General features: G+C 40.7%; 2 protein-coding genes and 1 long non-coding RNA gene across 3 annotated transcripts; 2 read left to right on the plus strand and 1 right to left on the minus strand.

The window, feature by feature from the left end:
• Positions 1–786: 786 nt before the first annotated feature.
• LOC128619573 (uncharacterized) lies at positions 787–2824 on the plus strand. Its single transcript, XR_008387954.1, has 3 exons — positions 787–1276; positions 2242–2312; positions 2724–2824. It is a non-coding gene; the product is annotated as an uncharacterized LOC128619573 (long non-coding RNA).
• A 40-nt stretch (positions 2825–2864) lies between these two features.
• LOC128619559 (interferon-induced protein 44-like) lies at positions 2865–11723 on the plus strand. Its single transcript, XM_053643811.1, has 6 exons — positions 2865–6598; positions 7692–7890; positions 8175–8327; positions 8703–8874; positions 10169–10269; positions 11049–11723. Exons 2-6 carry the CDS (start codon positions 7828–7830, stop codon positions 11259–11261), a joined length of 702 nt encoding a protein of 233 aa, XP_053499786.1. The 5' UTR covers positions 2865–6598; positions 7692–7827; the 3' UTR covers positions 11262–11723.
• A 3642-nt stretch (positions 11724–15365) lies between these two features.
• Positions 15366–17374, minus strand: ccn2a (cellular communication network factor 2a). The gene is made up of 5 exons (XM_053643843.1): positions 17034–17374; positions 16619–16835; positions 16253–16507; positions 15913–16124; positions 15366–15793 (listed from the first exon to the last, which is right to left on the minus strand). Exons 1-5 carry the CDS (start codon positions 17085–17087, stop codon positions 15497–15499), a joined length of 1035 nt encoding a protein of 344 aa, XP_053499818.1. The 5' UTR covers positions 17088–17374; the 3' UTR covers positions 15366–15496.
• Positions 17375–26563: the final 9189 nt, after the last annotated feature.

The following is a 26563-nucleotide window of genomic DNA, read 5'->3' on the forward strand; positions in this document are numbered from 1 at the left end:
GGAGAACCTGGAGGAAACCCACACAAACACAGGAAGAACAGGTGAAAGTTCACATATACTGTAACCCAAGCTGAGGATCAAACCATAAACCATGGAGACAGCAATACTACCCAGTGCAGCACCACGCGGCCCCACAAACCACTCAAGCTTCGCCAAAACACAAAATCATTAACACATGTTACTTGTGTTGAAGAAAACAAAAGAAGGCAAACATGTTCTTTTTTTCTGTGACTTTTTTTTTTTTCCAGGAGGTAAACTAAATGCTTGGGTTGCACTCACTTCGCTAAGACAATTATACACGGCCGGCTCTAAACAGTGTTTGCGGCCTGTCTGAATGGCTCTCGAAAGTATTGGCGGCCTACACGGACAGCTCTCGAAAGTATTGGCGCCCGATCCGAATTTTGCCACGGCAAGCACCACTCACATTTTCTTCAGGAAATGTACCGGTCTAGTAATTATTACTATTATTATTATTATTATTATTGAGTTTTTATAATTATTTTCCTGTTTGACTGAATTGAAGGTGTTTATCTTAAAACTCAGCCTATAAATAATGTCAACTTTGATCCAATAATAATAATAGTAATAAAATTTATATATGGAACGCTTTTCAAGATACTCAAATATGCTTTAAATAAGTAAAAAAAATATATATCTATAGTCATAGGACAACACAATAAAACCATACTGCATTAATCACATAAAGTTAAAAGACAACACATTTAAACCAATAACATACAGAATCAATCAAACATTAAAAGCAGTCCTGAAAAGGTGAGTTTTGAGTAATGATTTGAACTTGGCCAGATCGTTACGACCTCGGTTGTGTTTAGGAAGAGGGTTTCAGAGGGAGGGGGCAGCTATGGAGAATGCTCTATTGCTCCAGCTCTGGTGCTTAGTTCTGAGTGTTATACACAGGAATTTGGCATCAGAGGAATGGAGACTTTGGGAAAGAGAGTAATATTGGAGCAAGTCGGTGAGGTAGGTTGGGTCTGGTTATGAAGAGCTTTGTGAGTGAAGGGAAGGACTTTTAATTGAATCCATTGTGGGGCAGGAAGCCAGTGAAACTTCTGGAGGGCAGGAGTGATATGGTCCCGAGAACGAGTTCTGGATGTACTGGAGTTTATTTAGATTTTGGATGATGTGTAATAGAGAATGCTGCTGCAGTAGTCGATTCTGGATGTGATGAAGGCATGGATCAAAGTTTCAGCAGCAAAGAAGATATAGCCTCTTAGGAGACTATTTTGACTTCTTTTATGATGGGCCCAATCTAATGGTAAGATTATGTCTTTATCAGACTATGGCTTTAACTCTGAGGCTGATTGTTTCTTACGCCACATCATCGAACAAGTTACCACTTTTCTCCTGCATATATATATATATTCTACACCACCGGCAATTTTCTTTCCGTGGTTTCTGCACCTGTGCGGCCCAGTTAGATTCCTGTGACTAGTCTTTTCTTCAGGGAAATAGTCCAGTGGCACAATACAATAGACTCTGTTTATTCCATTTTTAAAGTGATTTAACATGGAAAGGTAAAATAACTCTTTCAATATGTTCTTTCTATGAAAACCCTTAGGTGTATTTCTGCTCACACACTGTTTTGTAGGCACTTCATAAAAGCCTTATTCTAAACCGCAACCAGTAGGCTAGTCTCAACACACTACTGAGACAGGTTGAAAAGCATGTTCTAACATGGACAGCTAAATTTAGGAATCAAGTAATTAAGGGAAAACGATTGTTAAATATGAGGGTTGAGCCCTCATGACATGTTATGACATTTCACTTGTTTCTTTTTACATTATGCACCAGGTATAAAACTGGTGTAGCAGGCTGAAATACGAGGAAGACATGGCGATCAATCAAAACAATCATGTTGTGACAATGTGTAGTCATTTTGCAATCCTTTAACAGTGCACGTCTACTAAAATTAATAATATTTAAAAAAAAAAAAAAGCCTCTAGCTTGTAACCCAGTTCATAGATATTTTTAGGCAACATACTTCAAGAAAAGTCTCAAACTAAAGGCACAGTCTTCTCATTATCTGTGTAGAAAGTTGTAAAATGCTAGTTAGCTTGCTAGCTATCCATCACATCATGTGTTCTAGAATGCCAGTTAGCATGCTAGTTAACCAACATAAAATGGTTTATTTATGGTTATAGTGCTAGTTTTTAAATTGAATGTTAAAGATACAAAAAAGATATTTAAAACATTTTAACTTTATTATTTTGTGTTTCTCAGGTCCCATTTGGATTGGCTGGATGACAAGCAGCTTTGCTACATCAAAGAGGGGGGGTTCAATATATGCAAATGTAAAAGTTCTTCTGAATTCAGATGAGCTACTCAGAAAGCTTATGACTTTATTAAGTGACAAAATGTATGTTGAGGCTAAAATTCTTTGTGTGCCAAAGCTGAAACATGTTGAAGTTGAAAAAAAAAAAAACTACTATTGACCTATAAAGCACTGAATAGTCTCGCACCACAGTACCTGAGTTAACGTTTGGTCTTTTATGACCGCCACGCCTACTTCGATGAAAAGGTGCAGGCTATTTGTTGGTACCTCAAATAGTGAAGGCTACAGCAGGGGGAAGAACTTTCTCCTAAAAGGCCCCACAGTTATGGAACAGCCTTCCAATTTGTGTTCGGGACTCAGACAGTTTCAGTGCAGGCTAAAAACATATTTGTTTAGTCAAGCTTTTGAATAGTGAACAGTTTTTCTTTAGGTACAGGAGCAGATCTAGAGGCTCACAGGCATAGAGTGTTGTGGTGAACTGGGATGTTTGGATGCTGTCCCCCCCCGCTTTCATGCATTCACCCAGGTTTGTTGATGGTGTGGTGGCTCATGTCTGTGTTACCTTCTGGCTCTCCCTTTAGTTATGCTTCATAGTCTTGCCAGAGTCCCTGCTTGCACTCATGCTAAGTTCATTGTCCTTAACCATTACAGGATAATAACCATATTAATAACCATAATAACCATAATAATCTCTCCCTCTCTCTTTCTGTCGAGCTACACATGATACTCCTGAGATACCAGTGATCCTGACCCCTTCTGCTCTCCGGACCTGCCTGATTCATCCTGATGCCCTACTTCTGGTTGGAGTTCTCATCAGTTGGAAGTGACGTCCTGCTGCTGAGGATGGCCCCACGTGGTACAGGCCTGGAGGTCACTGGGATTGCTGGGGATGATACCACTACAATTCAAGTGAACAGTTATGCTATGATGGCCAGGACTACAATTGCTATTATAGCCTCAGCACTGCAATTACCACAAACAATTTTGCACTCAAGCCTCCATCAGTGAACAGTGGAGAAATTCAACGAAACAGACTTCATGTAAAAACTGTAATGAATTTTCCTGGTTACACAGCTGTACTATTTGAGCATGTAGCACATTCATAGAAGGGACTTATTTATAATTATACTATCTGTTGTCAGTCAGATGAGGACGGGTTCCCTTTTGAGTCTGGTTCCTCTCAAGGTTTCTTCCTCATATTGTCTCAGGGATTTTTTCTTTGCCACCGTTGCCTCTGGCTGCTCATTAGGGACAGATTCATAAATTTAAGATTTATATTCTCAATTTATGCATTTCTGTAAAGCTGCTTTTGGTCAATGTACATTGTTAAAAGCGCTATATAAATAAAATTGAATTGAATTAAATAGAGTTACTTAGGTAACTTTAGCTTTAATTTTAATTGAGATTATACTTAAATATAATATAAGTATATATTAAATTACAACTCTTCCTCTTTGCTCTTTCCCCTACCTTTGATTTAGGACCTTGTTTTTTACTGCGTGGGTACACTAGGATACATTGCCCCTCAACCTACAAATGCTGAGGTAGGACACTAGGGTACTCTGCCCCTCAATCTACAAATGCTGAGGTGCGGACACTAGGGTACTGTGCCCGTCAACCAACAAATGGTGAGGTGCGGACACTAGGGTACTGTGCCCCTCAATCTACAACTGCTGAGGTGCGGACACAAGGGTACTGTGCCCCTCAATCAACAAATGCTGAGGCACGGACACTAGGGTACTATGTCCCTCAATCTGCAAATGGTGAGGGGCAGACACTAGCGTACTGTACCTCTCAATGTACAAATGCTGAGGAGTGGACACTAGGGTACTGTGCCCCTCAATCTACAATTGGTGAGGGGCGGACACTAGGGTACTGTGCCCCTCAATCTACAAATGCTGAGGCACGGACATTAGGGTACAGTGCCCCTCAATCTACAAATGCTGAGGCACGGACATTAGGGTACAGTGCCCCTCAATCTACAAATGCTGAGGGACAGATACTAGGGTACTGTGCCCCTCAACCAACAAATGGTGAGGTGCGGACACAAGGGTGCTGTGCCCCTCAATCTACAAATGCTGAGGCACGGACAATAGGGTACTGTGCCCCTCAATCTACAATTGGTGAGGGGCGGACACTAGGGTACTGTGCCCCTCAATCTACAATTGGTGAGGGGCGGACACTAGGGTACTCTGCCCTCAATCTACAAATGCTGAGACACGGACATTAGAGTACTGTGCCCCTTAATCTATATATGCTGAGACACAGACACTACGGTACTGTGCCCCTCACTCTACAAATGCTGAGGCATGGACACTAGGGTACTCTGCCCATCACTCTAAAATTGCTGAGGGACAGACACTAGGGTACTCTGCCCCTCAATCTACAAATGCTGAGGTGCAGACACTAGGGTACAGTGTGTCTCAATTTACACATGCAAGTTAATTCAACATGCAAGCAGAGCAGTTGATGTTAACATCCATACAATGGATTAATTCATTTATTCATTCAGGTTGGGGTCAGTGTAATGGTGAACCCAAAGCCTATCCCAGTACCACTGAGTGCAAAGGAGGACCCCAGGTCCAACCTTCAAATGTTTGGGGAGCCTTGACATTCGCCTTTTCTCTCTCCCTCTCACTCATTTTTTTATTTATTCATAATTCATAGGTGTTTTTTTTTGTTTTTGTTTTTTTTTTCTTATTGCAGACCCTGCAAATATTAACAATATATATCTACATTCAAAATGTAATCTGTTTGGCCAACTCCAGCATTCCGTTATCAGTAGTTGATTTATTTATCTATCTATTTATGATTACATAAACATTAACCCTTATAAACATTAACCCTTTGATGTTTAATAATTGATGGAATAAGCCTAGCTCCAGAACTATATACCCAGTTCGGATGTTAGAGTCAATAACATCTTCAACGGCACTGCTGTAACAACAAGTAAAAGATTACTTATCTTTTAACCATATGCACTTTTACTTTATAGGGGCAATATTACTGGCATAAAGTTGGTGTGACCTTGGACATTCGATATTCGCAGATAAGTGGAAATTAAGGGACCGTCTATAAAGTTACATACGACATTCTAACCTCAATAGCATTTGAAGGGAATGACTTACAGTCATATATCCAACTGTAAAGTGTTCATGTAGGTGTCAGGTATAACGCACACCACTACAGAGGTATAACGCACTACAGAATGGGCTCATACACAAAGTATACATCATTTAAAGCTCAATAGCATTTGAAGGCAATGATGTAAAGTCACAAAACCAACTGTAAAATGTCCAACTAGGTGTCAGGTATGACGCACACCTTTGAGATTTTTGATATTTAACCCTACAATGCATGAACCAAAAAAACGTTCACGAATGCATAAAGGGGGTCAAAATGACTCGTACTGGATTGACTGGTTTTCTTCAAAAAAATAGATGTCCTATTAATGAAATAATTAAAAGAACTGATGATACACGAAAGTTTTAATATTTCAAACATTTTTATTTTTCAAGTCTGGGGTTAACTTTTCATATCTGGCAACCCTGAGTTTAAATAAAGTGAATGTGCTATTAGTTAGTGAGTTAGTGAAGGGCGAGCAGCAGTGTAGTGTATGTTTACACACTGAACAGTTATTACTCTTGATTATGATTGGTGAGGAATTAATTAATAAATAAGTTTGAATTAAACCCACGTTGTTGCGTTAGCATCATTATTAATTTACCACTGTATCTACATGAGCACGTCACAGTCGCAGGTTCAGGTCATTTTGCAGGATCAATAAAAGATGGCGGTTGTCAGATCGGGAAGTTGAAGCAGATGATTTACAGAGTTACTCTCGTCATCATAATGGCTTCTTTGCAGTGTTTACACACTTGTTCGTTTGACTGAGGTGATGAAAAGCAGTGTGAAAGTAACTGTTGCGCGTTGTAGATGCATTTTGGAGTTTTAGTTTTTATTCTGATTGTATTACACAACTCCGAACAGGTCACTCGCACCGGTGTAAATAAATATTTTTTCACAGTAAGGAAAAGTACTTTTCAGTCGCAAATGCGAGTGGAATGGTCACACTGTGGAGCCCTGGTCAAGGAAGGAAGAAAACCGGGGCCCCAGAAACTGTTGCCATTTCCTCTATGTGAGCACTGTACATTGTCAGGGCTGCTTAGATATCAAGGTTATTCAGATCATTTCAAATTATCGTGGAGTGCTTCAATAACTGATGCTTATATTGATGTTTGTTTTTATTTCAGATGTGGTCGAATTTATGCCGACCCCTTGGAGAGAAGTGTCCTGGACAGATCCGTAAGTCACGGATCTCAGGGATTACAATGAGACTGTATATTATCATAAAAATACAGTGTGTCAGGTTCACCCTTTTACTGGCAAATTTGTAATACAACGCTGTTAAACTGTCTGTCTTTTTGCCAGTCAACTAGGACTATCTTTGATAAGATTATTAGGGCCGTGCAATTCCGTTCTGCCCGACACACTCGTACAGGTGCAACATACAGTAACATATCAGCTGCACACCACACCTTAAATAATATCTGCTTAGTGGTGATTATTGAGGACCTTTTCAAAGGCAGGCTAGAAAAGTGCTTATATAGTAAATTGTGCAAAGCCACATGTCATTGTAGGCCTATATATGAAATGAACTGGCAGCTGATTTTTACAGTGTTGTTTGAAAGTTTGTGAACCCTTTAGAATTTTCTGTATAAATATGACCTAAAACATCAACTGATTTTCGCACAAGTCCTAAAAATAGACAAAGGGAACCCAATTAAACAAATGAGACAAACATTATACATGGTCGTTTATTTATTGAGGAAAATGATCCAATATTACATATCAGTGAGTGGCAAAAGCATTTGCACGTATAGGATTATACTGAAAATCTGAAGACGTTTTAGGTCATATTTATGCAGATATACAGTATAGAACTTTCTAAAGGGTTCACAAACTTTCAAGCACCACTGTATACATGTGCGTCTTAAATGTGAATATCATTGGAAAAGTACATTATTTTCCCGTAGTTTAATAAAAAAAAGTGGAATTTCATATATCCTAGGTTCATTACACATAAAATGAAATATTTCAAGCCTTTTTATTTATTTATTTATTTTTAATCTCGATGATTACAGCTTACAGCTCATGGAAATCAAAAATCCAGTGACTAACTCTAGTGGACCTCAGTAATAAATAAATTTTATATATATCATTTTTATTTTTTTTCATGGCACATGAAGCTTCATGTGAAAGCTTGATTTTATATCTGCTTATAGCCTACCTGAAATTGTCTAAGTGGAAAATGATGTTTCTATATGGGTTGGTCTGGACAAGTCCAAACTATGACTGTGCTTGTTCCTCCTATTATTAAACTGTCTGTGTTGTTTAGGGCAAGGGAAAGCCTGAGGCAGGAGTTTGTCTCTTACAAGCTGCCGAAGAACTATCCAATGTCATGAGTGAAGGCGTTGCTCTTGGGCCCGGTGGGTTCTGGGAAATCCTGCTTCGTCAACTCTATCAGATCCACCATGTACAAGCGGATCGTTCACCTGCCCAACGTCGGCACGGCAAAAAACGGGTTCACCAAGAAGGTTGTGGAAAAATCTACAAGGGAATGTCATACAGTTGCTATTCCAAATGAAATAAACAAACAAATAAATAAACATGCATACATGACACCCATATTATATATCATTACTTTTATTGCCATGTCTTTCGGGTTCAATAAGCGGAAGTCTTTCAGCGCTTATGCATTTGTTGTTCCCATAGCAGTGTGTCCTTGTTATATCTAAGCCACTCCTAGGGTATGTTGGATTAATTACCTCGAACAATATTGACAATCAGCACTCAGTTACCCGTTTCTTCTTTTACACAGCTGAATATCTATAATATCAATGGAGAGAAAGGAGGTTCTCCAACTGTTCTGAGTCTCTGTGATGTGATGGGAATAGGAGACGATGACTCTACCGGTCTCTCTTTCTCCGACACACTGGCTGTCATCAAAGGCCACGTCCCAAAAGAATACAAGGTACAGCTTTGGACACGGAGTAGAAGTTGGCTATAAGATTGCTTCTCAGCGTTATCTCAGATCAAAATTATAGATTTATAGCATAAAAAAAATACTGATGATGAAAAATACAAGATACAGTACTGTTAAAAAAGACAAAAAAAAAACCCAAAAGCAATTCTTTAAATAAATTTTAACTCCGAGAATTAAGCAAGAGCCAGTGGCAAAGGGTGATCACATCATTTACTGCTTTTTATACATTATAGATCATTTGTAGTACATTATTGATCTTTTTTTTTTTTTTTTATTTGAATGGTTTTTGAAGCAGTTTTGTTTAAGATATCTTCCTGACGTGCTCCAAGATTTTAGAGCTCACTGTCCACTTTGTTGCTCCAGTTCCAGCCCGATGTTCCTGTCACTGATGCAGTCAGTGGCTACATACCAAACCCTTCCCTAAACGAGCAGGTTCACTGCGTCCTCTTCGTGCTTGATGCCGTCAAATTGTCATCATACCCCAGCAGCCTGAAATCCACACTCAGAAAGCTGCACACCACCATATCAGACCTGGGTGAGAGAGACTTTATCCTGTGCTTTTACCTCAACGTTCTCATGCTCATATCAGCATTGGAGGGAAATATTTGTATGTTTGGATCAGTGGATTAATCAGGCCACTGCCCAGTGCTTTATAAATCTTCCTGTTCCCTTAACATCTGCATTAACCAGTTTTTATTGCAACCATGACAAAAGTGTATGTTGGTGGTGGATAATTAAGGGAGAAGACATGCTGTCATAGGAAGATATTCAACAATAGGGTGATGTGATGAAGCAGAATTACTGTTACCTCCCCCAAAATTGATTCTTTTCTTATAACAGCATGTCCCAAACTGTTTTATTCCTCTTATACCACAGCAGTTTGCCAAAACTTATATAAAAAATTTTTTGTAAAGAAACACATTGTTCATTTTAGTTTTAAATTGTTTCATTTTATGTTGTGACACATCCCCAAAACAAATTAGTTCCTGTCATCACTTACGTTATTGCAGCAATGAATAATCATTGGCTAAATGCCTCCCTCATGAAGACTTCCCCATGGTGGAAAACTTAAAGTTACAACTTTCCCTCCCACTGTTACAAAGCGCCGATAAAGAAACCCCCCAAAGAAAACTTCAACAGATCAGTGATTGCAGACATTTTTAAACCTGCTCACCTCATAGCCAGAACTACCTTCCATTACCACCTTCTGACCAATCAGATTTTTGGGATTAACTGTCAGTAATTGAATGAAGGTTTATGCTAATTTATGAGGACACACAGTGCAGAACCTTTTTAACAGGGTTAAAACCAACTTAAACAGCCCAAATCACAGAAAAGAACCAAAAACTGGGATAAGTGTGAGCTAGGCTAGGCTAGGCTAAACTTGAAAACAACATCTGCACACAGGGCAAACCATAACCAGAAATATTTGACCACACAGGCACAACCATAAGTATAATGCTCCAACAAACAAGTAGGGAACACACAGAATTTAAATAAGGTGACAACTTAGAAAATATAAAACAGGTGTGGGTAATCAAAGGAGGAAATGGCACAGACAACAAAAGAAGAAGATTAAAGGGTGAGTGAGGGTGCCCTCTGGTGGTCTGAGAGGTCATGGATAGGATAAACATTAGATTTAAGACTACAATACATGTTGTTATTTTAGATAATATTTAAACAAAGTGTTAACTACCGGCTTAAAATCCTGGCTTTTCTAATCTGTTGTGTTCTGTAGGGTAATTTCGTCATTAGTGTTGATATAGATTGACAAGCGATTATTGATTTTTGAAGTCTTTTGAGCCGTGTTGTTCTTTCACACTTTCCAGGAATCCCTCAGCTGATTTTGCTCACTCATGTGGAGCAGGTGTGTCCGACAGTACAGGAGGACTTGAAGTACGTCTACTCCAGCCGAACTATGCAGGATAAGGTACGACGGTCTTATATTTATCCGTCCAGCAGATGCTTTTATGCAAAACGACTTTACGATCGAGAAAGCCAACAATCCAAGGCATTAAGAGTTTACTGGTCTTGCTCAAGTGTCCCGAACAGTCGTGAGATTTAAACTAGCTCAGGACCTTAAAGGAAAACTCCATCCTTAAACACATTAAATTAATTTCTGTTGAAATATGCGTGACGTTTTTTTTCCCCCACTATTGTAGTGGTAACATGTTGGTTGCTGGAGTTTTGTGGGCGTCACCAAATGCCAATCAACCGTGCAGCGTACACGCCGTAGAACACCTAGCAGTAATTGTTAAGTTCAGTTAAGTTCATTTACACACATCTTTACTGAACGATTGATAAATGAGGCCCAACCGACTATACCGACTATACTGCATTCACGTCAATATTTCATTTGCATATTTCCACAAGAATGACGTGCAAACTACGAATTTCAGCTTGTGATATGATATGGCGATAAAGTTCTTGAAATCTTTATCCTTTATTAGTATAAAAGACTGGATGGGTATGCACTAGATTGTTATACTCTAATTTGTTAAACTCACTCTTTTACTAGCTTGTGTCCTGCATCAGGATTTCCCCATTGGCTAGTCACAGCGTTGGCCCTTTCCTGCCGAAAACATTGATTCGCAAAATATATTTTATGAATTATAAGTGGCTCATATTCTCCTGTGTGGTATAATATTATTTAAGGATATATTTTGAAAACATTTACTGTTTTTTGGTCCCTCTCTCGTCTGTACACAGATGCAGAAAGCAGCCGAGTTGGTGGGATTGCCATTGTCCTACGTTCTGCCGGTGATGAACTATGTTTCCCAGCTGAAAGTGGACTGCAACACCGACATCCTGCTCCTGAGTGTGGTTATGAACATCCTACAGGCTGTGGACGACACATTTGAGGACCGGTATCCCTCAATTAGACCAATTAGTAGTCAGAAACTCGAAGACGATGACATATAATTTGTATGTTTATAATCTAAATGATTCTTATCCCAAAAAAATAATTGTGTATCATTCCTGACATTGTTATAAAATGACTGTATTCATGATTTTATACTTATGTTGACATATCGTTTTATTTCACCTTCTTGGTCCTTCCTCCGCTTTTATCCCTAATTGGCTTCTTTCACTAATATGCTCATCAGCTTCCTATAAACTCTCATTTATCTCCGTGTGTATATACAGTATACAGTATTCTAGCTCATGTTCCTGTATTCTTTGTAAGGTTTTGATTTCAGATGCCATTTCATTTGGATTTCGAATGCTTATTCTTTCTTTTTGATTGTTGTAATAAAGCTCCTCACACCGGAGACTCCTTCCATCAATAAAATAAATGATAAAAAATAATAACAATGATACTACATATTTATTTGTTAAATTAGAGCACTGCTTTTTCGTCTGTTATTAGCCGTACGTCATGTAACTCATCCACTATTGTTCAATTCCGTTGGAGCTGCTGTTGGAAAATTAATCGACAGCTTCTGAGCAAACCGAACCGTGATTTCAAAATTTCTGTGGTATAAGCAATAACCTTTTGGAAGCTGATCTGTTTTAGCAGAGTGCACAGATGAGGAGGTAAGCAAGCTGGACAGACTAAAAGATTTAAGCACTGCTGCATCGTTCTCTTTAGGTAGAGATGAAGTGAGGACTAAATCCCTCTGGAACCTCCGTCAGCAGGAAGTCGAACGGCATTGTGATCCGTAGGATCATCATAGGATCATCATAGGATCACGATAGGATTATCATAGGATTATCATAGAATCACCATATGATCAACATAGGATAACCATATGATTATCATAGGATCACCATTGGATCACCATAGGATCATCATAGGATCTCCATATGATCATCATAGGATAACCATATGATTATCATAGGATCACCATATGATTATCATAGGATCACCATTGGATCACCATAGGATCATCATAGGATCTCCATATGATCATCATAGGATAACCATATGATCATCATAGGATCACCATAGGATCATCATAGGATCACCATAGGATAACCATATGATCATCATAGGATCACCATATGATCATCATAGGATCACCATAGGATCACCATAGGATAACCATATGATCATCATAGGATCACCATAGGATCATCATAGGATCACCATAGGATCACTATAGGATCACCATAGGATCACCATATGATCATCATAGGATCATCATAGGATCACCATATGATCATCATAGGATCATCATAGGATCATCATAGGATCACCATATGATCATCATAGGATAACCATAGGATCATCATAGGATCACCATATGATCATCATAGTATAACCATAGGATCACCATAGGATCATAATAGGATCACCATAGGATAACCATATGATCATCATAGGATCACCATATGATCATCATAGGATCACCATAGGATCATCATAGGATCACCATAGGATCACCATATGATCATCATAGGATCATCATAGGATCACCATATGATCATCATAGGATAACCATAGGATCACCATAGGATCATCATAGGATCACCATATGATCATCATAGTATAACCATAGGATCACCATAGGATAACCATAGGATCACCATAGGATCATCATAGGATCACCATAGGATCACCATATGATCATCATAGGATCATCATAGGATTACCATATGATCATCATAGGATCACCATAGGATCACCATATGATCATCATAGGATCACCATATGATCATCATAGGATCACCATATGATCATCATAGGATCATCATAGGATCATAATAGGATCACCATATGATCATCATAGGATCACCATAGGATCATCATAGGATCACCATATGATCATCATAGGATCACCATAGGATCATCATAGGATCACCATATGATCATCATAGGATAACCATATGATCATCATAGGATCACCATATGATCATCATAGGATAACCATAGGATCACCATAGGATCATCATAGGATCACCATTACCATTTAGCGCTGTTAATATTGATTCAGCTAATGATAGATGGAGATCTTGGAAAATGTTGAAAAACCTTGAGGAGTGCATGAGTTTACTTTGTGTACAAGATCTACTTCTCAGTCTGTAAATTAGTCTGTAAATCATCCTCACATTGTGTCTTCTGATAGGGTCAAAGCTGAACTGTAGATCACGCCCACCAAGGAAATGTCATCCTGTTCAAACCAGGAGTAACTAGTTTAATTAACTCGTTTTGTTCCAGTTTTGTTCTTCTTAAAAAAATTATTTAAAAAAAGTAAATGATGTCCTGTACATATATGACCTGTTAGAAAGCACTATAGTGTGTTTGTGCACCAGAGGGCAGTAACATTTCAGTATGTGCAGTGTGTGTGGTAGTTCAACAGAAAGAATCCAGCTTCGGCTAAGGTGTTCTGGATCGAATAACCGAAACACAAAAAACAAGTCCACATAGCTCATTTAAAATAAATGGGAAGATACTTATAGTCATTTTGGGAAATTAAGGTGCTCGAGCAGTTTGGTTTTCATGTGCAAATTTTTTTTTTTTTTAAAAAATCAAGAGGAAACTGAACATATGCATGAGTTAGTGTTTGAACCTTAGGTTACTAGCAAACCTGTAACATCATTTTCTTCCTCTACCTTGTCTGTTGCTTCCAGTTTGGCCTCTGTCTTCCCAGTATCTCTATGTTTTAAACCATTCACCAATAATAAAAGGGCAAAGCTGAAAAAAAAAACAACAACAAATAAATAAAAAGGGTGATTCAAATGATTCATTAATTCATCTCCAGAGCAGATGGGACCAGTGTCAACCTTTCTTATCTGCGAGACAGAAAAGAATCCCTTTATTTCATAAACACTCATGTGCACACACACACACACACACACACACACACACACATAGAAATGGAGTGTGTCCATGTTTCCTCACATTTCTCATGTGTATGTGTGTGTGTTGTCTGTGTTGTCTGTCTGCTGTCTGGCGCCTGTGTAAATTTCTTCCTATAGTTCCTACAGTCTCAGACCACTGAAATAGTGTGAGTGTGTGTAAATAGAGACACTTTGCCGGTTATTATTATTATTATTATTATTATCATTATTATTATTAAAGAAAGAAAGAAAAGTGCCAAAAGGTTTCCTTTTAGTTCCTGAGGTTAAGGGTAAATTTAGGTGTAACGTAGTAAATACTACATATATGTGTACACGCTGTGTGTAGTTAATCATTTGAATGTATGGGGCATTGCTGGATGTCTGAACATCACAGCTGTAATAAAAATATTAAAAACGCGTGTTTATTATATGAAACAGCCAGACTCACGCTCACCATTTATATAAAAAATATAACATTTTATTTCAAACTACAAACAAGTTGAAAACATGTAACTTTTTGGTCACACTTCTCAATAAAATTAATACAAGAACTGTAACAAGAACAGTCACGTCAAGGGGGGTGGGGGGGGTTAGAGGGTAGGAGGGGGAAGCTATCATTACACACATAGTGAAGCAAGACAAATAACAATGACAACGGTTTTAAATTTAAATTAACTTAACCTGTACAAAAAAGTATGTACATTATTTACAGCATTCAAAAAAATATTTTTCAAAAAGGAATGAAGCTGCAAATCGTCCAGTCATTTTCTTTCTTTTTTTTTTCTTTTGACAAAATACCAACTCTCTTTGAGTCAGTTAGTCGAAGTTTCACACTCAGTGCTGCAGGAACCACCTTCTGCTGGTCTTAACATTTCAACAACAACAAAAAACCTAGAGCTCTGTTAGCTACAAACAAGGGCACATTCAAACTCTCTCTCTCTCTCTCTCTCTCTCTCTCTCTCACTTGGGTGAGGCGTTCTAGCTTCTGTTCTGAGGTTAAAGTCTGCTGCCGTCCTCACCTCTCACCGCTCTTTGGATCCGCCCACCACAATTTGGGGGAGGGGATTACCGTAATCAGGCTAATCAGCAACACGTCATGTTGCCGAATTTATAGTGCAGTAATGTTTCGTCGTTTTCTTACGACGGTTGTGTTGTTTTTATCCATTCCCTCCCACTTTGAGGCCACACAGCCCCTAACATCCATCATGACACACTGGATATGATAATACAGATACACGACAGAAATAGACGCAGACAAAAACAACAAGAAGAAAACAAAACTAAGACGTAAGACGGGTACGGTTCTGTGAAACGAGATGGATATCTGGTTCAAGTGGACGGAATTGTCTTCGAACAGCTCGCGCTGTTCTCGCTCATGCCATGTCACCGAGCATCTTCTTGTAGTACAGGGACTCAAAGATGTCATTTTCGCTTGGGCAGTTGTAGTGGCACGCACACGTCTTGATGAACATCATCTGCTTCTTCATGACCTGGCCGTCAGGGCACTTGAACTCGACGGGCAGGGTCGTGGTCCTGTGAGGAGTGCAGCAGCGGCCGTCGGTGCACACGCCGCAGAACTTGGGTCGGTAAGCCTTGGTGGTGGTGCAGCCCGAAACCTCGAACTTCATGGGCTTGGATACTCGAGGAGTACGGATGCACTTCTTTCCTTTCTATAAAAAGGACCAAACAAGAGCAGGGTTTAGATACAATATCCCATAGTGTAATGTAAACAGATCAGAAGAGGGGCACGGTTGAGAACATAGCCACAATGTGGTGCATTGACGCCTACCTTGATTTTCTCCTCCAGATGGGATTCGCAGGGACGGACCATGCAGAGGCGAGACTGCTTCTCCAAACGGCACTCGCGGTTGTCATTGGTCACACGTGTGGAGATGCCGAGACCGCACGTCTTTGAGCATGCGCTCCATTCAGTGGTCTGAACCAGGCAGTTCTCACGCATGATGGAAGGATCTGGGCCATAGGTCTCCTCTTCCCTGAAAGCTACAGCCAAAAAAAAACAAAGGTTCAGTCAAAACCAGTGACACCATCAGGATACTGTACTAGTAGCATGGACGTACAAATTTGAGATCAGAATATTTGAGATTCTGAGAACAGGCCTTGCTCCTCACCTGGCAGAAAGGAGCCCATGAAGGAGTTGGTGGTGGGGGGTGACTCGCACACCCATTCCTCACAGCATTTTCCTGGCACCTTGACCCTGCGAGGCATGGGGCAATCTGGGCTGGGCAGTCGCACGTCCATACCACAGAGTGGCACGCAGCCCACGGCGCCATCTAGGCATGTACACTGGTACTTGCAGCTGCTCTGGAATGATTCACCGCTGCGGTACACATTTCCTCCGAACACGCAGGGGGCACCCTCGCGAGCTGTCAAGGAGAGATCAGAGAGATGGTTAGCACTGAGGAAGGGTGATAGTCATTGTAAATAGTAAACAGTTTGCATTTTGAGGTGTATCAAGGTATATAATGCAAGCTTACCGGTGCAGACTCCAATGCGTCGGTTGTTTGGTGACCCATAGTCACAGTAGAGGCCTTTGTGAGGGTCACACACATCTCTTTCAGTGCACAGCTCTCCCAGCTGTTTAGCGCATACACGGCAGCACCCGCAGGCATCCAGGACTAAGCTGTCTCCTGGGGGGCATTGCGGAGCCACGTCAGGGCACTGACACTGACTGGGGCACTCCTGAGCAGCCGCCTGAAGATAACAAGAGGCAAACACTGTTATAATCTCATTCCAGTCATTCAAATGCTACATACAGAGTGATAAATGTTCCTCATTTACAATATATACCGTTATTACAAAAGTTGTAAGCACTGGCATGATGATTTCTTTATCGCTTGGTTACTATTAGACTAGCGGTAGATCGTGATATAGTAAGATAGCTAAACTTACCCAGGTGAAGAAAGTGAAGCAGAGTGCAAAAATCAGTCTCATTCTGGAAAACATTTTCTCTCTCGTCGTGTCTTCGTTCTGTTTCAAAACAGCGTAAAAAAAATCTTTCCTTCAGGTGCTTGCAAAGTCTTCCTCTGGCTCTCTAGAGCTGTAGTCTTCTCTCAAACGGCTGTCTCTCTGTCTTGCGTCCGATCAAGTCGATCTCGTTGTCGTAAGGCTTCTCCTTCGAGCAAAAGGTAGAGCGTAGTTTCTCTAGGCTGCTGCTTTGTCTGCTCAGCCCTCGTCACTTCTCTCTAAGGGAAGTCAGAGTCGTTCTGAGTTGAAGGCAGAAGCAGGGTCCGCCTTTATACCCACCGAGCTGCGGTGGGCCGCCACTGGCTGAATGGAGCTCTGGATAAACATGGACATTCCTGGCATACTTTCCTCGTTTCCTGCCCTCCTCCTTCTCTCCTCCACTCCTCCCCACCCTAAGACTTGCACCCCCCTGCCATCCCACATTCCAGCTGTCTGAGACCGAGAGGGAGCTGTCACATAGCAAAATAAAAAGTGCAGCTTTGGCACTATCTTGCCCTCTTCGTATGTGTGTGTGTGTGTTTTGTTGGGTGCTTTTTTATAGCAACTGTGGTTCATCAAATGGCCCGACAGCAACATGGTTTTATAGCATGGTAATGCCAAGTGCGCATATTTGTTTTCAGAGGAAGTACCAAAAATTTGTTCTCTGCAAAATAGGCATTAAATCCTATGTCAAATCAGTAACAATGAATTTAACAGTTCATAGGAATGGGCTTTCACATACATACATACATACATACAAAAATCTATAGAAATCATATACATTTAATATAACCATGTATAATATTAAATATAGAAATATGTGAGCTGGCCCTTTACTCACTTTATTTAATTTTATTTTACAGTTAAGTCTGTATGTTAAACAGCGCAGGTGTGTGGATCCAGACGCTAGACGGACAGAGCTGCAGGAAAGGGGCTAGACTTGTCCGTTTGTGTATTTTGAAAGCGAAAAAAAAGGACCCCAAACCCCCTCCTATTAGGAAGGGGAGCTCTGGCCCTTGCACAGCGGCCAATCGGAAATGAAAAGCTCCGAGCGAGAGCTGCAGGAATGCGCAGGCCATGCCAGCAGACATGCTTTTCCTACACGCATGCTGTCTCGGAGGAAGCCTGCCTTATAAGGGAATCTTCACTCCAGGCCCTCTGTCTCTTGCACTTTCCCTCTATCCCTCCTCCTCCCTTGTTCTCTCGTTTTCTCTCTCTGCGGTCTGGCCAATGGAGTACAGTAGGAGCTCCATCTGGAAACGGCCTTGCCGAATGCTAATGTACCCTGTCTGTCAACAACCTCTCATTCCTACTGAGCAGAAGGCTGCCAGTTCTTGCACAAAAACACTGAACAACCACACCCACACACGCACACACACACACACACCCACACACGTGCACACACACACACACACACACACACACACACACTGGTTAGTTGTAGCATGCCAGGGCTCATCGTGCCATCCATTTGTGACCCAACTGCCTGCCAATCATTAATCATGTGGTGCGAGTGTCCGGCAAAATAAACCCGGCTCTGTGTGTGGCGTGCCTCAGGTGCGTTAGCGCCGTCTTCCTATATTGATGCTAATGCTCATAGCACCTGCATTCCTACCTCCCAGAACAGGAATAAATACGTTCAGCTCTGTTTCACTTCACTATGCTTACATTTTAACCCATGCTCTTTTGTGTGGGTAGAAACTGACCAAAATTGACCTCCAGCAAGGAGTTTCTTCCTGAATAAGCATGCATTCCAGAGGCCACATTTACCCCCCCCATGTGGAGTTTGCTCAAGCGTTAATGTAGGAGGAGTTTCCTAAACAGAACAGATGATCTGTGATGAATTGCTTCTAAAACAGGTAAGTGAGGACAAGCAAGATGATGTAAGCAGTACTAAATTTGTCAGAACGAAACAGCCATGAAGATGGGTCGAAGGTCAATCTTTGATGATGTAATGGAAAGGCTTATATCTCCAGGGAAAATAAAGGCATGTGGATAGGGGGTATAATTATACTTTGGGGGGATGTGGCCATGTGACCACATTTCCCATTCCTTACCAATGGAAAGGGGGACGTATGGGAGGCTGGGGGCTTTTTTAGGTTCCTAATTTCTAGGTGGTTTATTGTTCTTTGAACAAAAATAACAGATCCCAAATACTTTTGTGCTGCCAGGGGGCAATTTTCCGCTGCCGTTTGGTTCCAGGATCACATTTTCGTTCTGTCTCGCCTGCTCCCACTTTTAGTAAATGCATTAGCTGACAGATTGACTTTCCAGTCCTCCACCGAAAAATATGCCGTCTATGTGGTACCGGTCATTTTTATTTTTTTTCTTTTCTTAAAAACCAGATCAAAGCCCTCGGTTCTCGTTTTGGACAAGGTGGAATGTTCCGTCCTCTAGTGTTTTGACTGTCTGAAAATCTCAGACTTGTCCTACAAGCAATGATGAACATAAACACACAACTTAGTTAAAACATGAAAAATGAATTCCTTGGACTTCGTTAAAAGTTTACTAAAACATCCTAAAATAGCAATGGTGTCAAATGGAACTGGAAGAGTTTCGAAAACATTTATGCCTGATCCTCTTCCCTGATTCGCTCGCGTCAATGCGGAGGCAAACAACTGCGAATCCATTAACGATGGCCAAATATGTAAAGTATCAGCTTAGTAAATGAATTGTGACTTGCACCCGAAAGCTGTCTAGCAGATCTTTCTGTATGAGCTCTAAAAATACCACCGCACATTATTAGTTCCACATGTGAAAAACTAGACGAATGCATGGGAATAGGTACTATGCACAAAAAAACAGACATATAGGCTCGAGGCCAGCAGAAACACAGCTCGATTATTTCACCATAAAACAGATGTTCTTGCATTTGTGCTTGGAGAAGAAAGCTAATCTGCTTTTGCTTACTTAGCCCAATCACGCAACCAGCCTCTGTTATGTGCTGCTGTGTAGATTTTGATGATATGAAGCCAGCTTAGTCATGTGATTAGGGCTCAGAAGGTTGTATAGAACTTTGATTGTTAGCATGCACAAACATTAGCTTGGAATTATTGTAATTGCAAAATGACAACTTGGAGATTCTTCAAGGATTCTTAGACTGGGAAAAAGACACAAAATGGATAATGTGATGGCTATCATCACACGTAGTTATACAAGTCAAATTTTAATGTCTTGCTTCTAGGTTTTATCAAGTTCATCAGGTTGAGTCCTTATATTATGTTCCACGTCTTGGAGGGCCAACCAACTAGAACTACCAATAAAATAATGCCCAGTGGGGTGTTCAAGAGTAAGTGTAATGACTACTGTAATTGCTTGGAATACAATCAATAAAATTTTATTTGGATAGTGCTTTTAACAGTAGACATTGCCACAATGGAGCTTTACTCTCAAACAACACAAGTGTTGCCACCTCATAGCTCCAGAGTCTACTGGTCAATCCTGAACTTGGGTTACTCTCTGTCCAGAGCTTCTGTTCTTCCCGTGTCCATGTGGGTTTTCTCTGTGTTCTCTGGTTCAGGTTTTATTACCGCAATGTTCCCAACAACTACCACACGTGCAGAGCTCACTTTAGAGCACAGAAACCGTCAGAATGGTCTAGAATGGGTTACAGGTCACCATTATGGCCCATTAGATTGTGATATTAACCCATATTAAAACCACAGAATACCATTATGAACCATTCTAAAACCACATGAATCCAGAAGTAGTCTGTAATGGTTTCCAGAGTTTTCTACACTAGGGAAGGGCTGTACTCTTGGGTGATTGCGATGTTAGTCTCTTTTCTGGTCTATGAGGAAATAATATGATTCTCATGGCCATTTCCATTTCTATCCTGATGTTAAATCTAGCATTGTTGTTTTTTTTTTGTGTGTGTGTGTGAATAGCTGATAACGCCGACAGTTCTGAATATAACCATCTTATCCTACGTAAACGCCCTGCAGAATCACAGAGTTGGAAACAACTATAGTTAGCAAAGCCTTGCGTATTATTTTACACCCAAATCAAATTTCTGTTTTGTGGCATTCCTGTCTCACTGGGTGATCTGGCACTTTAAATGGTAAAGGGGAGTCCTGTGGTATGGTTTGGTAACGTTTCACATGCAGAGGTTTCCCTTGCAGCACTGTTGTTGTGCAATAGGAGCTTTTTGTGGCTGCATTCCTGTGGGATTCAGCACAACATTCCTCATAGGATTCACTCCAGTGCTTGCATTCTCTCGCTTTCTCTTCCCACCCATGTCTTGCGCGATGATGTCACCGTAGTTGAATCCTCATAGTATTTCTTGAAGATGTTCTGATAAAATTGGCCGGATTCACCGAATACAGGCAACGTATTCGAAGATGCAGGAGTCAAGGCGGAGTCCGTGTTGCGCTGGCTAAAGGTCACGGGTGCACAAGATACCCCCCCCCCCCCATATTTAAGGAAACGCTAAATTGTTCAGAGTTTTTCCATCCTGAAGCATGGCGAATGCACTTCCAGCACGGATGACTGTTTTGAGAGCTGTACCATCTGGAGAACATGCTATCCATACATTGCTTATGACAGGAACTTACAAAAGTGGTAGTCTGGTTCATTTCAACATATGTTCTGCTACTAATGCTTATATGACAAGTCTACTGCTATGTATCAACCAAATTTGCTGATTAAACAGATTGTAGGGTGTAAGATGCTGGTGTTTTGCTATAAAGCATGAGATGGCTTTATCATCAACAGTCTTAGATAAAACTATGACATGGATATGATTTTTATTTTTATTTTTATGAGCTACATAAGAACCCTTGAAGTTGTACTCCAGTTTCAGTTTTTTTTCTCCTACCTGATCAGACTATATACTGTCTGGAATCATCAAAGGCACTACCAGCCATAATAAACATCAGCAAAGTTTCTCTCTCTCTCTCTCTCTCTCTCTCTCTCTCTCTCCAATCTGCCGTAACATCAAGAGACTCTATAACCGGCTGCTGGCTGGCCTCTGAAAGAATGTTCCCCGCTTTGAAACTTCAAACTGACCATCCATTGGCCATTGGTGGTTACGGGCTGCACTTCAGGGGATTTTAAAACAGTCTGACTCCCTCTGACTGAGCTGATTCAAACTCCAGACCGGCTTTGGCCCATCGCCCCACATCTCATGTCTCTAAGAAAGCCCACAGCAATCATTTGATCATTTTTAGTGCAGAAAGAATTCTGGCTGTACAGACAAAATATGGAAATTGGGGTATTAAAAAAAAGAGTTTGAGGCATGGGAATGTGAAAGCTGTGATAGAAAACGGCCTTTGGGTTAGTTTTTAAGAGCTCCGAGGTTGAAAAAGCAAGGTGTTTTGGTTCCAGTCTGAATGTTTCAACCTTTAAATAGAAGTAGGTAGACTTTTTTATCAGTCTTTAAATACAATTATGTTCTTGCTAGACACCACCGAATGTAGGACCTAATGTCTAGTATTGTACTTTTTGAGATTTTTGTGAAAGAACCCGTGAAAATGAGCTTAAATTAATGAGGACCTTAGATTTAAAGACTTTATGAGCTTTATGGTTGAAATGTGTGCTAAATGAACAGGAGGTGCAGCGTTTAAGTTGGCGTTTGAATGAAAATGAAAAATGAGCTGGATCCCATCCTATGATTTACAGTACATACACAAAGTCTCCAAAGTAGCAACGCAAAACCAACACAAGTCTGCGAAAGCGTCCAATCCTGCAGCGATATTCCACACGGATATACTGTATATCTGACTGTACTGCACTCATGAAGCCTGACTAGCGGTTTTGAACCATTTCCGAAAATGTAGACTGCACCCCCCCCGTTTTCCCAGACAACGCCAAGGTATGCACCCCGTACCCCTGACTGAGCGGCCACTAGAACATTCCACGCAAGTGACTCGATGTTTTTAACGCTCCCAGAGAGATCTACTGTTTGCAGTAGCTTAGCCAAACCTCATGCAAATAGGACATATTTGTCCGTAAAGCCCCCTGTGCACCATCTGAAACTGTGTGGAAACTCATAGAGGCTAAAAAAAAAAGTCTAAGGTGCCAGGAAATGTGCTGGCCAAGTTAGGGAATATGAGTGAAAATACAGATCCTGAACATATACAAAATAATAGAACTTTTGATTTCTTTTCCCAAAGAGTTCAATCTTTGAGTGACGTATTGGGTTACATCCCTAATGGCTATCCATATATAACTCGGTCATATGGGGTTTTTGTTTTACTCCACCATGTTGAATTTAAAACAAAACATCAACTATAAAGTTTAAGTGCAGAATTAGTTCATGGATATTTAGATCTATGTTGGGTAAAACCTACCCTACAACACTTGACAAGCCCACAACCCCGTATGCCATGAGATTATGAAAATAATCCATAACATGCTCTTTTCCCCTCAGTCATAAGGCTGTTATATAACTGTTCATTGTGGCGATGTGTTTATCTTTTTTATCAAACGCATTCCTGAGAGACATAAAATTGGAGTTCTGTGGCAGTAGCTATGAAAAGATCTGATTCATTTCAACACCGTGGCACGGAGTTTTCGAGCCAACATAAGCAGTGCAGGAATGGCCCCAAAAACAGGGTGCAGAGAGGAAACCAAGCAGACTTGCAGATACAACTCAATAACAAAACCAAGCGCACACACCAATCCAAGTGACTGCACTTGATTATGACACAAGAAACAGGCCTTCGAACATAGACGTCAACAATGTAATGAATGCTGCATAGGCAACGTGACTAGCGCATCTTGCTAGCAGAAGTTGCTGGGTTTTTCCACACCGTGTGTGAACAATAGTACACAAGCAGTATGTCAGTACACCACTGACAATTTGGGCTGGAGGTGTCGAGCAAGGACGCACTGGGATGTCTGCTTACACTGTGAGGAATCTATCACTCCTGACTCAGTGTCTGGCCCCAGTCGCTGCTTCTTCACAAAGGGAGGTGAAGTAGAAGCCTATTCTGTGGATAGATACACAAAACCTACTGTACTTTGGCTCTAGATTTGACCTTACAAATGATGCAGAACTAATAGCTGTGACTAATGCTTGCAAAAGCAACACGTCCACTACATAAGACTCGACTCTACACCGCGAGTCTGCTAAATTTGTATCCCGTCTACATAAATACCACCGTTGTACATTGAGGTCGAGGTCTTTGGAGCAGAGATGATACTGTAGAAGTCGTTCCCTTCGATTCTGGACCAAGAAACCGTTGTTAACAGTTACCGAATCCTAAACCCGACAACAAATAGCTTGTTTGTTTGTTTTTGCGACGGCGTGAACAACCTAGCTGAAATTCCAACGATTTTGAAAATCCAGGAACGCCTAGTAGTAGATCACAGAGCTGAAAGCATTTCAGTTGTCTAAATATGGACGGTGTGGAATCTTTCAAATGATTTTTCCCATGCAGGGAACGTTTCGAGGGCAATCTACTTTGTGTTCACAGCATTGTTTGTGGTGAATCCTTCATCGGAAAGGCATCTTAATTTCAAGCGGTGTCCTTTCTGTGTTTAGCCTTACCTTAAAAGGCAATAAAAGAGCCAGAAACATGGTGATGCAGATCAGTGTCCAGCTACAAAAGCTATGCTGTGACAACATAACTCTGAAGACGTTAGTGGTATGAATGGTCTCTGGACTGCCAAGAAAATGTGCCGGGTCTTTGCAATTCTGGCCTTTTCCTGGTTAGGTCCTGTCTTAGTGCTGGCACTGAGCAAGACATTTGCCAGACTGTCATGGAACAGTGAGACACCAACAAGACCCCAAGCACTGCACCATTCAGCACTGCACTTTCTGCCCCTGGCCTCTAGGTCACGATCCCACAATCATTTCTGGACAAAAAAACAAACTCTTAAAGACATATTCTTTCCATTAGCCCAGGTGTAGCCTCCGGTTAAAAAGTCGAAGCACTGATGGAGGAAGTGAAGCAGAGAGAGAGTTCGAAACTTCATTTCCTTGCACATTTCTTTCGTTAATTCATTCCATTCTTGAAAGGCAGAGGAAACTCTGTGCCCAAACATCAATTAAACACCTTTCATAAGCCGACACGTTCTCTCCAAGTCAGGAATGTCAGTTTTTGCCTCCTGCTCTCTCGGCAACCGCTTGCATTCCTCCCCTAATTGGCTTCCTGGACCTGCTTTGAATACTGAGATTGCTGTCGGTCAAACATACACGGCTTGTTTCATTTTCTGCCAATGTAAATGTTACTTGAGTTGAGAGTGTGACTGGTAAAATGCGACTTTGCTAGAGTTTCTTATCCCCTCCCAAGCAGGTGTTGCATAGCGTGCTCAGTTACCATCTTGGCTAATTCGACCGACCCTGCTTCCCGAAAATCAAAGAGAGGTCGTAGGCTGTTTTTTTTTGTTGTTGTTGTTGCCACGAATGGTTAATGCGCAACCTCGCCTTCGTCCGGTAAACACACGTGGCTTTGTTTTTCCCGAGGGAGCTGTCAGAGTGTCTTAGCGAGCGAAAAGACTTTCAGGTGTTCTGGTTTATTTACCGAGTGGTCACAGGCAAACCTTTTTATTTCTCTGTCTCACTTTAATGTGCACTGGTGCTGAACATTAGGGGAGTTTTGATGTATAATTATGGGAGTTTTTGTGGCTGATGTTGATTTGTCTTTTACATCTAATTTCAGCTTGGCATGTTTTGCTTCGGCTTTATTCTTCCTCCAAATACCTTATAAAGCCGTTATATATTTAACCATACAAAGCTCTGTGGACATTACTGTTCCAGTACTCTTTCTTCTAAATGGTACAGATTACTTATAGAGCCATAAATATAGCCATACAGGATTGAATGTTCACCTGGACTGCATTACAATTCCAGTTTATTTATAGGATCTCCAGAGCATTACATATGTTCCTCAGTTCTCTAAAAATAGTTGTTTTTCCTGGTCCCCATCTTTTTTCTTTTTATAGCACTGAATAGTATGTGATGTTCAGGTCATCTCTGAGCAAAATCCTCCCTGGGAAAAGGCAGGTAGTTCAATGCGTCGCTCATAATTTTTTCCAACCTTAGGTGGGGGGAAAAATGCATCACCTTTCTGAGAACGCCACTCAGTTCATGAAAGCGCTCTTCTTGTGACCAGACAGACAGCTTTAATACAGCTCATCGAACGGTTTGTAAACTTTCATCCTGGGAATTTCCCCATAAATGCCAATCCAAAAAGGATCAAACTGCAAAGAAATGACTTACAACGGCCATGTCGTGGAAATCCAGTGCTCAGCCTTAAGAGTAAATATACGTCACCTTCAAAAAAAAGCTTTAGTGGAGTCTAGAACTGGACTTCTTGTTTTGGCACATGGGATTAATAACTAAATGGAGTTAATGATAGAGTTAACTCCAGCTGTGTCTCTTTGATTTGTTCGATTTGCTCTTTTTTTTTTTTTTTTTTTTGAGCTCGTCATGCTAGCAAGAAACCATAAAGAACTTCTTGTGTCAGAAAACTTACAGTTACAACTTTATGCACCTCTGACAATGGAGACTCCTTCCAAAATTCAGAAAA

Source organism: Ictalurus furcatus, chromosome 2, assembly GCF_023375685.1.
Source record: "Ictalurus furcatus strain D&B chromosome 2, Billie_1.0, whole genome shotgun sequence".
In the NCBI taxonomy this organism is placed as follows: domain Eukaryota; kingdom Metazoa; phylum Chordata; class Actinopteri; order Siluriformes; family Ictaluridae; genus Ictalurus; species Ictalurus furcatus.

Excerpts from the sequence above, each read along its gene's own strand:
- LOC128619559 (XM_053643811.1), top strand. The coding sequence starts at position 7,828 with ATGTACAAGCGGATCGTTCACCTGCCCAACGTCGGCACGGCAAAAAAC. Across the intron at positions 8,875-10,168 it reads CACCACCATATCAGACCTGG|GAATCCCTCAGCTGATTTTG; the intron begins GTGAGAGAGACT and ends CACACTTTCCAG. Across the intron at positions 10,270-11,048 it reads GCCGAACTATGCAGGATAAG|ATGCAGAAAGCAGCCGAGTT; the intron begins GTACGACGGTCT and ends GTCTGTACACAG.
- ccn2a (XM_053643843.1), bottom strand. The coding sequence starts at position 17,087 with ATGTTTTCCAGAATGAGACTGATTTTTGCACTCTGCTTCACTTTCTTC. Across the intron at positions 16,836-17,033 it reads GCTTCACTTTCTTCACCTGG|GCGGCTGCTCAGGAGTGCCC; the intron begins GTAAGTTTAGCT and ends TGTTATCTTCAG. Across the intron at positions 16,125-16,252 it reads CATGGGCTCCTTTCTGCCAG|CTTTCAGGGAAGAGGAGACC; the intron begins GTGAGGAGCAAG and ends TTTTGGCTGTAG.